The sequence below is a fragment of the Dendrobates tinctorius genome, unplaced genomic scaffold (genome assembly GCF_039654945.1).
Source record: "Dendrobates tinctorius isolate UK_male_01 unplaced genomic scaffold, ASM3965494v1 ptg000129l, whole genome shotgun sequence".
NCBI lineage: Eukaryota > Metazoa > Chordata > Amphibia > Anura > Dendrobatidae > Dendrobates > Dendrobates tinctorius.
In genome coordinates this window covers 26,083,757-26,098,830 of record NW_027361797.1, presented here as the reverse complement: position 1 = coordinate 26,098,830, position 15,074 = coordinate 26,083,757, and the positions used below count along the sequence as shown (strand labels likewise).

Sequence of the window (15,074 nt, the reverse complement as noted above, 5' to 3'; positions counted from 1 at the left end):
ATATTTATTTTAGGAAAGGCAAAATCTGAAACAAATACCTATTCATTTTGCTGTTAAATCTAGAAGTTCTAAATGGGGAAACAAACTGAACCTATACTCTGGAAAGCTCAGTGGTTAGCACTGAAGCCCTGGGGTCCTGGGTTCAAATCCCACCAAGGACAACATCTGCAAGGAGTTCGTATGTTGTCCCCATGTTTGTGCGTTTTCTCCGGTTTCCTCCCACACTCCAAATACATACTGATAGGAATTTAGATTGTGAGCCCCAATTGGGACAGAGATGATGACGTCTGTAAAGTGCTGTGGAATTAATGGCGCTATTTAAGTGAGTAAAATATATAACACTGCCCCCTTTACTCGCCCTTTTGAGGCTTCTTCCATTGTTCTATGATGTTCGCTGTACACCAGGGCTTCAGTGATGTATTGTCACAGTTGCTATCTTGGAGGCTGAGTGTGAAAGGGCTGGGTAGGGAAATGTGTTTGCATACAAGCACCAGAGAATTATAAGAATTGTGGGTTTGTTTGTTTTTTTTTTTTGTTTTTTTTTTTAAATGCCTGTTTCTTTTGTCTATAAAATCCACAATCAAGTCTATACTCTTTGGTGTGGATTTTCCAGCGGGTTTGTTCAGAATTGCTGTGACCATTTGCGACAGCAATTCGGCTACATGTGATCTTACCATAAATGTTCACAACTTCACACCAGTTTTTTTTTCCTTCTTTTTGTTTTCTTTTTCTTAAACGGACAACACAAACAACTCACTGAGTCAGTGGAGTTATTCACATGTGAGTTTTTTCCACTGACCCTCATGCTCAATCTGAAAGAAAAAGAAAAAACCTGCACATTTCTCCTTCGCCTCATTGGGGGACACAGATACTGTGGGTGTATGCTTCTGCCGCTTGGAGGCTGACACTAAGTGAAAAAAAGAGGTTAGCTCCTCCACCGTATACACCCTCGCCCCTATTGCAGGCGGAAATCAGTTTTTTTGCTTAGTGTCCTTGGAGGCACACGTCTGGTCTTTTTCTCCAGACTTTTTTTTTTGCTTTTCTCCCATGAAGATTAGACAGGGGCAACGGATCCTATTGAAAGGGTCCGATTTCCCCCACACCGACAACAGGCGAGCACGTGCGAGTGTCCCTCCACGTATCCTCTCCCGCGACGTGGGACACAATGCCAGACTTAACCCTGACCTCCCCTAGGTATTGAAACCATGGGCTGTACAGAGGCACAAGACTAGTCCGTGCGGCCCCCACTGCTCCACCAATGCTTAGACTGCGGTGCTGCAAGGCGGCGGACGGTCCCTCTCCTCACCCCCTGAAGGGGTTAGATGGAGTTAGGGTGCCAGCACCGTCCTATTTTTCAAGGCCCCCTCACATACCTGAGCTGGGAAGCTGAAGAGGAGCGTCAGAGGTGGATAGCCTGGGAGGGCTCCTGCGGCAGGAATCCGAGGGCTGGAGCCCTTAGCCAGTGGCCAGCAACAGCAGCAGCCCCCTGGCAGTGAGTAGCGCCATGGGAGTGTGCCCGCCCCCCCCCCCTCCGTCGTGGGCAGGCGATTAATTGAGGCCGCGGCTTTAGCTGGAGCTAGGCCGCGGCCGGAAGTCCCGCCTCCCGGCCCGCGCATCACTTCCGGCGGCCCGCCTCTCAGGCCTGAGCGGCGGTGGGAGAAAATTTAGCCCCCTGCTTCGGAGCGCGGCTAGGCCGGAAGTACCGCCCCCGGAGCGGTTCATCTGCTGTGGTCCACCCCACAGCTGTGGCGCGCATTTTTGGATGAGAAAGACGTCCAGGACTCGTGGGGGCACAGGACTGGGGTAAGTGCTGCCCGAAAGGCCACGCTACGGGAAAAGAACGAGGTGTTACGTCCTCCCTCCCTCCCCAGCAGTCCAGTCAGATACAGCATGTCCGAGAAAACAAGACGCACACGTTTTATTATGCTGCATGCATCTCTTGTCGGGCTGCATTTCCGCGGGCACAGAGCAAGCAAATATGCGAAGCCTGCAAGTCCGAACGCGCCCAGGAGCCCTCCCCTGCGACCGCAACCAATGTGCCGGACCCCCTGGAATGGGCCCTATCACTGTCATAGTCCATGGCGTCGCTTACGAGGGCAATCGAGTCCCTTCAAGCCCCAGATAGGGGCAGGGACAGTGGCTCGCCGGCCTTAGAGGGAACCTCCACCTCACTAGAGCCTTCAGCCTGCAGGGTCCGCTCTCATGTCAGGCAGACCCGGGGGAAAAGTATCCACGCGGTGTCGCCCAGTCCATTCGGTGCTTTGGCATCCGTAAGTTCTGCTTCTCGCTCCCCGTCACCAGTGGTTGATAGCGAGCAGGCCTCAGATTTTGACTCAGACGAGCCCCTTGACCTGGATGTTCCAGGGTCACGTGAAACAGTGGACAGCCTCATAGAAACCGTCAATCAGACCTTGGGGATTGAGGATGATCCCGCAGCGGCTACGGGGCATAAGGTGGAGTTTAAGCGAGTGAAGCGGCCGCACAGAGTTTTTTCATCTCACCCTGAGTTTGAGGACATAGTGCAGCGACACAGGGAACGACCAGACAGGTGTTTCTCGGGTCAAAAGGCACTCGAAGCAAGGTATCCATTTGCCCCGGACCTCCATAAAAAATGGATGGAATTTCCGATGGTGGATCCACCGGTTTTGCGCCTAGCCACTAAAACGGTTATCCGTACCTAGTGGTTCTTCTATTAAGGATCCAACGGATCGCCTCATAGAGAGCTTAGCTCGCTGAGTATATGAGGCGTCAGGGTCAGCACTCTCTACCTCATTCGCAGCAGCTTGACTAGCCAAGGCCATGATCTCATGGTCAGAATCATTAAACAAAGTTGCGCAGGAGCAAGATCTACCTGCAGAGATATCGGAGATCGCGAGTCAGATGGCGATGGCCGGAGACTGCGTAATCATTGCGTCTTTGGATGCGGCCAATTGCTGCCACTAACGCAATTTCTATCAGAAGAGCTCTGTGGTTAAGGACATGGCGAGCCGATTCTACTTCCAAGAAGTCCTTGACTTCCCTGCCTTATGAATGCGGCCGCCTATTTGGGGAGAAGTTAGATCAACTTATCTCCAACTCCACAGGAGGAAAGAGCGGTTTTCTCCCTCAACAAAAGGTCAAACCGCCTTTTCGTCACCCGTTTTCAGGCACGTTTTCGGGCCTTTTGCAACCCCGGGTGGACCACAGTGGCCAATTCCGCAGCTTCAGGCCGCCCCAACCAGGATAGGGAGCGGCAGGTCTCATATAGAACCAACCCACTGCGGAGAATGCGGTCTCAACAGCCCCAGATTGAGGGGATCCAGATCCCAAAGATCGTCAGCCAAATGACTCGAGGCGTTTGCCAGACGACACCAGCAAGGTGGGCGGCCGACTACTCTGGTTTCGCCACGTCTGGTTCAGTGCCGCACACGACGCATGGGTAAAGGAGTTGGTAGCCTCAGGTTACAAAATAGAATTTGTCAGATACCCTCCAAAAGGTTTTTTCTTTCTCGCCTTCCCAGGGTGGATACCCAGGAAAGGGCTCTGTTAGGAGCTATTGAGTCGCTCCAGCACAACGCGGTCGTTGTTCCCGTGCCAGAGCACGAAAGGGCTCAGGGCTTCTATTCCAACCTGTTTGCGGTTCCTAAAAAGGACGGGTCTGTCAGACCTGTTTTGGATTTGAAGCTTCTGAACAAATTCATCAGGATCAGACATTTCCGGATGGAGTCTCTCTGTTCAGTCATATCGGCCATGGAGCAGGGAGAATACTTGGCCTCGATCGACATCCAGGACGCATATCTGCATATTCCCATTTTTCCTCCTCATCAAAGGTTTCTACGTTTCGCCATCAACGGTTGACATTTTCAGTTCGTAGCGCTACCCTTCGGGCTAGCCACGACTCCCAGTGTTCACAAAGGTTATGGCAGTTGTCATGGCCATACTGCATTCTCGAGCCATAGTCATCTTGCCTTACTTGGACGACCTATTGGTCAAGGGCCCTTCAATATGGGCATGCGAGGAAAATGTCAACTTCACGCTCGGTACTCTTGCCCGCTTAGGATGGTTGATCAATGCGAAAAAGTCATCCCTTTTGCCAGTTCAGAGGATTTCCTTTTTAGGAATGATCTTCAACACAGGCCGAGGGTTGGTAATTCTCCCTCAGGACAAAGCGCTAGCTCTCCGGCAGGGGGTCTGGACACTTAGCCAACCAGTCCCTCATACCATTCGTTCCGGGATGAGGATTCTAGGGAAAATGGAGGCAGCAAAGGAAGCGATACCGTTCGCCCAGTTCCATCTTCGCCCCCTGCAGCACGCCCTCTTGTCAGCCTGGGACAAGAATCCTTTCATGCTCGATCGGCGGTGCCGACTGTCCTCTCAAGTCAGGCAGTCGCTAGGGTGGTGGATAACCAGCTCCGCTCTGACCCAGGGGAAACCCTTTCCCCCAGACCATTGGATGGTGATGACAACCGACGCCAGTCTCCTCGGCTGGGGAGCGGTGTTTCACCACCACACGACCCAGGGGCGGTAATCTCCGCAGGAGGCCCGCCTTCCGATCAACTTGTTGGAGATAAGAGCAATCCGGCTGGCTCTGCAACAGTTTAATCACTTCTTAGCAGGCCGCTCCATCCGGATCCAATCGGACAACGCCACAGCAGTGGCTTACATAAATCATCAATCAAGGGGGCACCCTCAGCAGAGCAACGATGCGCGAGGTGGGGCACGTTCTTCAGTGGGCCGAAGCAAACCACTCAGTGATTTCGGCAGTCCACATCCTGGGCGTGGAAAACTGGGCAGCAGACTTTCTCAGCTGGCAGGGTCTTGCGTCCGGAGAGTTGTCACTACATCCCGAGGTCTTCCAGCAGATTTGTCAACTGTGGGGAACTCCGGATGTGGACCTCATGGCTTCCAGAGTGAACGCCAAGGTGCCCACATATGTCGCTCGGGCCAGGGACCCGCAGGCAATTGTTGTGGATGCGTTGGTTCTGCCATGGAACCTGTTCCGCCTCCCATATCTATTTCCCCCGCTGCCACTACTTCCGAGAGTCATCAAAAAGATCAAGACGGAAGGGGTTCCGGCGATTCTGCTGGCCCCAGATTGGCCCCGTCAAGCGTGGTACGCAGATCTAATGCAGCTGCTCGCTGATGTTCCTTGGCGTCTGCCAGAGCGCCCAGATTTACTTTCCCAAGGGCCAATTTGCCACCCGAACTCAGGGGCCCTATGTTTGACAGCATGGCCGTTGAATCTTGGATTCTAACCCAGGCTGGGTTTGGGAGCAAGGTGGTCGCTACAATGGTTAGCGCCCAGAAGCCGGCTTCAGCACAAATTTACCACCACACCTGGAAGGTATTCTTTGCTTGGTGTCGAGGCCAGGGTACTTCTCCACTGAGATTCTCGTTTCCCAACATTTTGGCCTTTCTCCTGTCGGGCCTAAACTCAGGCTTGGCCCCAAGTTCCCTCCGGAGACAAATACCGGCCTTATCCGTTTTGTTCCAGCGCAGAATTGCTAACAATTTGCAGGTGAAGACTTTCATCCAGGGAGTCTCCCACTTGGTACCTCCCTATAAGGCACCTATGGACGCCTGGGACCTTAACCTGGTACTAAGTGAACCACTTCAGGATGTCTCTTTGAGGTACCTTTCTTGGAAAGTGGTGTTCCTAGTGGCCATAACTTCTATCAGACGGGTTTCGGAGCTGGCGGCCCTATCCTGCCGAGCTCCGTTCCTCACTTTCCATAAGGATAAGGTGGTGCTCAGACCAGCCCCTCCTTTTCTGCCGAAAGTCGTGTCCTCATTTCACATTAATGAGGATGTTGTCTTGCCTTCATTCTGTCCAGCATCGGTGCACCGTGTGGAAAAAGCTCTTCACACGTTAGACCTGGTAAGAGCCCTCCAAAGGTACGTGTCGAGGACGGTTCCCTTTCGTCAGACGGACACGCTGTTTATGCTCCCCGAAGGGCGCAGGAAGAGACTCGCTGCCTCAAAATCGACCATAGCCAGATGGATTCGTTCGGCTATTCAGGAGTCCTATCACATTAGAGGTGGGCCGATTCTAGCAGGGATCAAAGCGCACTCTACTCGGGCAGTGGGCGCCTCTTAGGCGCTTCGGCACCAGGCTTCAACGGAACAGTTTTGCAAGGCAGCTACCTTGTCCAGCCTCCACACTTTTGCCAAACATAATATCCATACTCAGGCCTCAGCAGATGCGAGCCTGGGTAGAAGGATTCTCCAAGCAGCTGTGGCGCACCTTTAAACAAGAGGTGCATGTAGCTTGGATCGGTGAGTCAATCTCCCACCCAGGGACTGCTTTAGGAGATCACACAGTATCTGTGTCCCCTAATGAGGCGAAGGAGAAACAGGGATTTTTGTGATAAACTCACCGTAAAATCCTTTTCTCCGAGACACTCATTGGGGGACACAGCACACACCCTATTAGCCAAGGTGGCTTCCGTTTTCTTTAATACGCATTTATGTGATATAAGGGTGGTCTTTTTTCTGGACATGTACCTGTATTATGGCTGATTTTGTTGTCCACCTACTGCTTTGGCACCAAACTGATTTCCGCCCACAATAGGGGCAAGTCTGTATACGGCGGAGGAGGAGCTAACCTCTTTTTTTCACGTAGTGTCAGCCTCCAAGCGGCAGAAGCATACACCCACAGTATCTGTGTCCCCCAATGAGCGTCTCGGAGAAAAGGATTTTACGGTGAGTTTATCACAAAAATCCCTGTTTCCTTGGGTCCGTTTTTGCAAAGCAGACTCAAGTATTCAAGTCTATGGAGAAAAAAGTTGAGCAGAAGAGGGTGAATTATCTGACTCTCTCAGCATTATGCATAGCGGTAGCATCACCAAGATGGGCGCGCTCACGCACGCAGGATAGTGGAAGAAAAAATGTGCAAAACGTAGCTCATACGTAGAACAAAGGTCTTTTACTCTCTGTATTTTTGATAAAAAGTTTCAATGCTCCAGTAAATTTCCAAGTGGCAATATTCTTTACGGGAAAGTTCTTCACTTTTAATTTCCAAATTGGATCCAGGCATTCTCTATTTGTAATATATTGGTCATTTTCTTCTCTCGTCAGGCCGTGTGCTGATTTGCGCCAGCGATGATCGTACCTGTGCCCAGTTAAGAGAATACATTGCAGTGGGGGCTGAGGCCCTATTGATGAGACTCTACAACAAAACCTTTGGGAAGGATGAGAAAGCTGCTGAACTGTGGCTGAAAAGCCGAAAAGGTGTCAAGAAAAAGGATCTGGGTGCAAGTGGGAAAAACTCTCGGGTCAAAAAGAGTAAAGAGGGCACAAGTAAACAGAAAAGAAATGTAAAGACGACAGAACTGACTTTAACCCAGATGATTGGGAAAGGCGGTGAAGATGAGGTGGGGAAAGATCAAGAAGAAAAGTTTAGGCAGGAAAGTGAGAGCAGCATTGAAGAACCGAACTATGAAGACCTTCAGTTGAACTTGCCTTCAGACTGTTATTACGGCATCATAAAGGAGCCCCTCACTGTCATCCATCCTTTGCAAGGTTGCACCGATCCTTACGCACTTACCAGGGTGCTGCACGAAGTGGAACCCAGATATGTGGTCCTATATGACGCGGAGCTCAGTTTTGTACGACAGCTCGAGATATACAGGGCGAGCAAGCAGAAGACATTGAGGTATTTCTAGCCAAAAATGAACAATGATTATGAAATATTTGTTCTTAGAAAAAGTTTTCTTTAAAAGTAGTACTTAAGCTATGAGCGATATGATAAAAGTCCCTACACCCCGCGCACTGACCAGCATTCGGTGCATGTGCAGGGCATGTGGGAATGAGCGGTTAACTTTGCTGCTTGCTGGGATACTCCATCGTTCACGGTGATGACATCGTTTTGGATATAAAAAGGAATTACAGCATTTACATTGTGGGCTTAGACAGAGTTTCTCTTTTAAAAGGTTATTCTCAAAGTTTAAAATTACAAAGTGCTTGTGAAAAGCAGAAACTTTGCAATTTGGGATTAAAAATCCTTTCCATTCTCGGGAAAGGAGGGATTTTTAATTCTATAGTTTATGGCTGTTTCCTAGGTAACCGGCCACCTTTTGCAGTATCTGCTTTAGCTGGTGTCCTAGGGAAAGAGCCCAGCATTTGCAAGCTTCTTATTTAAAAGAGTTCACAATACCTGTTCTGAAGCTGGGCAGATCTCTGTATCCGGCCAGCTTCAGTGCCTCTGCGCTCCTGTTATGTCGCAAAGGCAACATTGGTGGCGGTATGGGAGAGTGCACAGTTGAGACCAGCAGTCGAACCATACCGCCAGTCCAGACTGTGAATCTTCAGGAGCGCACCGCCCATAACACTCAGGCATCCGGGAGACAGAAGTGGTGGTGCGCTCCGCAAGATTGAACAGGACAACACCCCTTTATGCAGGTTTATTATTATATTTTATTTTCACATCTACATTTTATATTAACATATTTTTCCTTTCTATTTCACACTTCTAGAGTTTATTTTCTTATCTATGGTGGATCCACAGAAGAGCAGAGATACCTCACTTCACTCAGGAAGGAAAAAGAAGCATTTGAGCAGCTGATTAGGTAACAATATGACCGTCAACCAAGGATAATATGTCTGAGGCCAAAATAAATGGAGATATAGGAAATTGTTAAATTGTTTGAGTGCTGCACACTCGCTATACTCCTTAAACTGCATTTCGTATATTTTTCTGTCTTTTGTAGCACAATTGTGCCTCACTGCCAGCAGGTGTCACTATTTATTTCAAATGCTATCTATAGAAATGTTATTACTGTGCGTAAGGCTGAGTGTAGACGGACTTTTTGGCCCTGCGGATTGTTCCGCGCAGAATGGAAGAAATCCGCAGGTCAAATGACCTGCATTTTTCCTGCGGTTTTATTGCGGTTTTTGTGCGGTTTTCCACTGCGGTTTTCCCCCTGCGGATCTGGTGACAGGGGAGACGGAAAACCGCACAAAAGTAACATGCTGCAGATTTTGTACCGCAGGAAAACCGCGTGGAAAAATCCGCAGCGTCTGCACAGCGTTTTTTTTTTTTTTTTTTCCATTGATTTTAAGGCTACTGTACATCACTATGCGGATATGCAACGTTTCTGCGCGGTAAAATCCGCTGCGGATCCGCTGCAAATCTGCATCGTGTGCACACAGCCTAAAGTGCTGTGTGTACAGGCGGTAGAAAGAGCAGTATAACTACCAAATGTTAGGACGTAGACTTTATAGTGTTAAAATATGCAATGCATTTATTAGATTTGTGATGGTAGCTAAAATTTTCTGCAATGCGAGAACTTTCTCTATTTCTCTATGCTTTATGATATAATTCAATTATGAATTTTTATTTTAATTAGCCCTTGTAATTCAATCTAACTGGAGGTATAATCTATTATTATGGGATTTATGTGTAAATTTAACCATAGGAGTCAGTTTTAGAGTGCATTCAGACGACCATATAAATCGGTCTGAGATCGGACTGCAATGCTCAGGAGATCTATACTGCAGAAAGGGCTGTGTACAGCAGCTGAGAGGAGATATACTGCAGAAGGGGCTGAAAGAGACATTGCAGGATGGGCTGTATATATAGGTCTGAGAGTAAGAGGCTGCGGGAGCTGCTGTATACAAGATAAGATGAGTGTTGCACACTGTAGAATGGAGTGTATATAGGGGCTGAGAAGAGATATTTACAGTGCAGTATGAGCTGTATACAAGGGGCTGAGAGGAGTTACACTACAGAATGGGCTGTATATAGCACTGAAAGAAGAGACATGCTGCAGGATGGGCTGTGTACAGGGGGTTAAGAGGTGAGAGATACTGTAGGATGGGGCTCTGTATACAGGGGACAGAAAGGAGAATATAGTCCAGGTTGGGACTCTGCACAAAGGGACAGAGATTAGTTGATCTGTAATTGTTGTCTAGACCAGTGATGAGAAACTGCAAATGTTGCTAAATTGATGCAGATGACAAAGGATTATTTTCTGACACATGCATCAACAGAGGGGCGTTTGCAGTTTCACAAAACTGATCTGTCAGCAGCAGGCAACAAACACCAGTCTACTGTACAGGAGAGTCGTTCTCAGCTAGAAACCAGCTAACAATTATGTAAAATCACACTGGTGGCTATACCAATATGGATGACAGAAGATCTAATCAGTCAGGCAGGGAACTGTAGAGGAGAAGAGGGTGCACAGAAAATAATAGTGCGTTCTACACTTAAATGTACTTAATAATAACTTAAAGATGGGGCTCATCAGGAGCACACCAGAGGGGGTATCGGTGGGTTGTTGCTGCGCTGAGGAGAAGCAAGTGCAAATTCTTAGCAGGTAAGATATTCAACATTAATATATTTGTCTTTTTATGTTTTCAGGGAGAAGGCCAGCATGGTGATCCCTGAGGAAAGAGAAGGGAGAGATGACACAAACTTGGATCTTCGGAGAGATTCTGCTCCTGCATCAGATGCCACCGATACCCGCAAAGCTGGTAAGTAGTGTGAGATCCCATTACTGCTTTACAAGAACACTTCCTGGGATTGTAAATATTATTTAAGCCGATTATTTTCTTCGTGTAAACGCGATATAAATGCTTTTGTTCTCGGGCAGTTATCTCATATTTCCAACACAGAAATCTCAAGTGCAAATAGAACAAGCTCTACAAAAGAATTTAAATGACCTTATCACCAGCTTTTTGTTTCAGGTATACTATTAACCTGGCCAAATGATGTGTGCTTTAAATCTGTAGGCAGGCCACACAAACATTACCCTTCAGTACTCTCTGCCGGTGGGCGACCGTTTTTGTTTTTAGTTTTTATTTTTTATATTTTTATTTAGGGTAAGCAAGGTGGGATTAGAAGTATTAGCGACAATGGCAGGATAAGGATAGAACTAGAATTCTGAAGTCAAATTATTGTTCTGGATCAGTGATATCCGTGATAAATGTACGTCCTCAACCGCGTCCAAAGTCTTAAAGCATTCTTGTAAGGGGCTGGATGAGGAATAAGTCTTTACTATTGTACTGGTTGGTTTTTTTTTTTCTATTTTACTCTGGATTTCTTTGGTAATGAGTTGACCCAGTCCATTTTTATACCACTTGTACAAAAGGACTCATACAAGTCAAATATAATCCTAAATTAACACATCGCATTTATTACATAAAAAGATAAAAACCTATAAAAAAATATGTAAAAAAAAATACCCCAATAGTACAGACCACATGTGTCCATCATAAAAATGCCCGGCTTACGTTTAGTCGTTACTTTTTTGGGGTAAATCTAACAAGAATTTAAGTTTCTCTAGGAATCAGAGAAGGGATGGACTTGTCAGGGCAAGTCACATTTGTGATATGGTTTATATGGTTTTTCGAGCTACTGCAGAGATATGGAGAAAAATGGCCTCTTTCATGAAGCAGAAATTTTGTCACCTTTTGCGGGCACTTGACCAATGGCAGTCATGTAAGGGGAACATGTTACAGCTAGAGAAAAGCAGCATTGACCTCAAAAAAGTTTGCACAGGCTCATAGGAAAATGGTAAAGGTATTGTGATCTGTTCCCACACCTGAACCAAGTGTACTCGCTTACTACCTTCACACAACAGCACCGAGTAGCCCCCTGAAGCTGTCATAGATGTTTCTCCCTTATTCCTTCTGTGAATTAACAATTGGCTGTTATTGTTGCCCTTGTCAACACTGTCAGACATGCCTTATTGACCGGGGGAAATGGTAAAACATGTCAAGAAGGAGTAACAGAGTAAGGGTACAGTTACACGTAGCGATGCACCAGCGATCCAGACAGCGATATGGATCACTGGTGCATCGCTAAGTGGTCGCTAGTGAGCTGCCACACAGGCAGATCTCACCAGCGACATCGCAGGGGTCGGGGGTCGCTACTTACCTGTCAGACTCGGCGATCCTGGCGTCCTCCCGCCCGCCTCCACGCCTCGCTCGTCGGCGCCACAGGAAGCCCAGCAGGAAGTGGCCGACGAGGAATGGTCCAGGGAGTTCTCGCGCGACCAACGATGAGCAGCGGGGGAGCGAGTCGGAGGTAAGTATCACATGCAGCGATTTCGCTAGCAATATCGCTGCAACGTCACAAAATCGGTCACTTTACAGCGATATTGCTAGCGATACCGCAGTGTGTAACGGGGGCTTAATGGCAGAATGCTGAGAAAAAGAAAAAGCACTGGACAATTGTCAGGAGTTGCCAGACAGTCTGTGAAAGATAAAGTTGTTGATTACATTATACTGCTTATTGAAGAGCTTTAACTATCCGTTCACTGGACATTTTATGTGACTATATGTCAGACTTCACTGTAGTCTCTTCAGTGTTATATGAGGAACTACTGAGAAGTGCAATCAGAGATTCTCCAACAAGGAGATAAGATCCCTAGGACCAAACTGTGATAAGATTGTACCTTAGTGCTCTGCAGGTACTTCTAGTTCAAAGTTATTTTTATCCTGGATGACCCCTTTAATATTTCTACATTATCATGCTCTTGCTTTTCTTCTTTTAGCACACATGTCATTCTAGTTGTTTGATTTTTTTTTTTTTTTTTTTTTAGGAGGGCAGCAGCAGAAGAATGTGCAGCACAACATCATTGTCGACATGAGGGAATTCCGCAGCGAGTTACCATCTCTGATCCACCGGCGTGGCATTGACATAGAACCTGTCACTCTAGAAGTGGGAGATTATATTTTAACTCCCGAGATATGCGTAGAGAGGAAAAGCGTGAGTGACCTGATAGGTTCATTGAACAATGGACGTCTCTACACGCAGTGCGTTTCCATGTGCCGATACTACAAGCGGCCTATTCTTCTGATAGAATTTGACCCCAACAAGCCATTCTCTCTCACATCTCGAAGTTTCATCCACCAGGAAATTTCTGTGAACGATATCACCTCAAAAATCACCCTTCTTACACTGCACTTTCCTAGACTTCGTATTCTGTGGTGTCCATCGCCTTACGCCACTGCAGAACTGTTTGAGGAGCTGAAGCAGAACAGGCCACAGCCAGATGCCGCGACCGCCATGGCTATTACTGCAGACTCTGAAACCATCCCGGAATCTGAGAAGTATAATCCAGGCCCTCAGGACTTCCTTCTAAAAATGCCAGGGGTTAATGCCAAAAATTGCCAAGCCATAATGAATCATGTAAAGAACATAACAGAATTGACAACCTTATCTCTAGAGAGGTTGTCTGAGATCCTCGGAAACTCTAATATGGCAAAACAACTTCATGATTTCATTCACACGTCTTACACAGAAGCTGTTTCCCAGGGGAAAGCCAAACGCTGAGATACGTGCGCATATGTGTGTATAAAATGTGTGTGTCTGTATATGCATATTTATAATGTACAGTTTTGTGAAAGTGTTTGCCCTCTTCCTGATTTTCTATTCTTTGTCACATGTAAATATTTCAGATCACCAAATTTAAATATTAGATAAAGATAACAAAAGTAAACAAAGAATGCAGTTTTTAAATTAAGGTATATATTATTAAGGGAAAAAGAAATCCAAACCTAAAGGGCCCTGTGTGAAAGAGTGATTGCCCCTTAAACCTAATAACTGGTTGGGCCACCCTTAGCAGCAACAACTGCAATCAAGCGTTTGCGATAACTGGCAATGAGTCTTTTACAACGCTCTGGGGGGGAATTTTGGTCCACTCATATTTGCAGAATTGCTGTAATGGGAGGGTTTCTGAGCATGAAGAGCCTTTTTTAGGTCATACCACACCATCTCAATCAGATTAAGGTCAGGACTTTGACTAGGCCACTCCAAAGTCTTAACTTTGTTTTTCTTGCGCCATTAAGAGGTGGACTTGCTGGTGTGTTTTGGAACATTGTCCTGCTGCATAACCCAAGTGCGCTTCAGCCTGAGGTCACAAACAGATGGCCACTCACTCTTCAGGATTTTTTGGTAGACAGCAGAATTCATGGTTCCACATACCACAGCAAGTCTTCAAGGTCCTGAAACAGCAAAGCAACCTCAGAATATCACACTACCACCACCATATTTTGCTGTTTGTATTATGTTACTTTTCTAAAATGTTGTGTTTCTTTAACGCCAGATGTAAAGGGACATACACCTTCCAAAAAGTTAAACTTTTTTGTCTCATCAGTCGACAGTATTCTGCCCGAAGTCTTGGGGATCATCAAGTTTTTTGACAAAACTGAGACGAGCCTTTATGTTCTTACTGCTCAGCAGTGGTTTTCGTCTGAGGTAGGGGGAGCAGGAAATCACTTTTTCACACAGGGCCCTGTAGGTATGGATTTATTTTGCCATTAATAATAAAGGTCTTCATTTTATAAACTGCATTTTGTGATTACTTTGTCTAACATTTAAATTTGTTTGGTGATCGGAAACCTTTAAGTGTGACAAACATGCAACAGAATAGGAAATCGGGAAGGGGGCAAACACTTCTCAACACAACTGATTTTATACAATACACATACATAAATATATACACACACACACACAATGATATATATATAATATGCACACATATTGACAGATATATAAAGATATTAATAAAGCAAATATTTATTTGTTTTTATGTTTGTAATTGCTCCTAGGTTCCATCATGAGCTGTATTCGATTATCTTTTTTCCATGTAATAAATTATATTTTATCATCGTGTACTAATAAATTATATGGTTAGACCATAATTAAAGGGACCCGGTTGCCGACGCCGTTCCTGTGACTGAAACGGGATGGGAACACTGCTGGGGGAATAAAGTTAATTTTCTCCCTGCAGCGTTAGGCTATGTGCAGACGTCAGCCAGCATAACTCTATTAACCTGCAGATTAACCCCATATCTGCAGGTTTATGGTGGTTTTTCTGGTGACAGGTTCCCTTTAACACTTAGACATAATGTAAGCAGATCAGGTAAGGGTCTGTTCACATTTCATTTGGGTATTTCATTGGAGGTATACATTGGGTATATTCCCTGACTTATATCTCCTATGGAAGCATCAGACCTAGGCTTAAGATGTTTTACAGGCATACAGTTGCATGAATGCATGGCCTACAGATAGGTGCTGCGTGTGCCCCATCTGTGATGTAGAAATGAAATGTGAACAGACACTACCCTTAAGTCTGCTGCTCATAGAA

At 46.5% G+C, this 15,074-nt stretch overlaps 1 protein-coding gene across 2 annotated transcripts in view; it reads left to right on the top strand.

Moving 5' to 3' along the window:
- ERCC4 (ERCC excision repair 4, endonuclease catalytic subunit) overlaps positions 1–14,609 on the top strand; it is a 62,136-nt gene extending 47,527 nt beyond the window's left edge. For both annotated transcript variants that reach the window (XM_073542888.1, XM_073542889.1), the window contains exons 8-11: positions 7,057–7,633; positions 8,454–8,546; positions 10,340–10,452; positions 12,525–14,609. In XM_073542888.1, the coding sequence (XP_073398989.1) occupies positions 7,057–7,633; positions 8,454–8,546; positions 10,340–10,452; positions 12,525–13,258 (1,517 nt within the window). In that variant the 3' untranslated portion in view covers positions 13,259–14,609. The remainder of the gene's footprint in view (positions 1–7,056; positions 7,634–8,453; positions 8,547–10,339; positions 10,453–12,524) is intronic.
- The last annotated feature ends 465 nt before the right edge of the window (positions 14,610–15,074 follow it).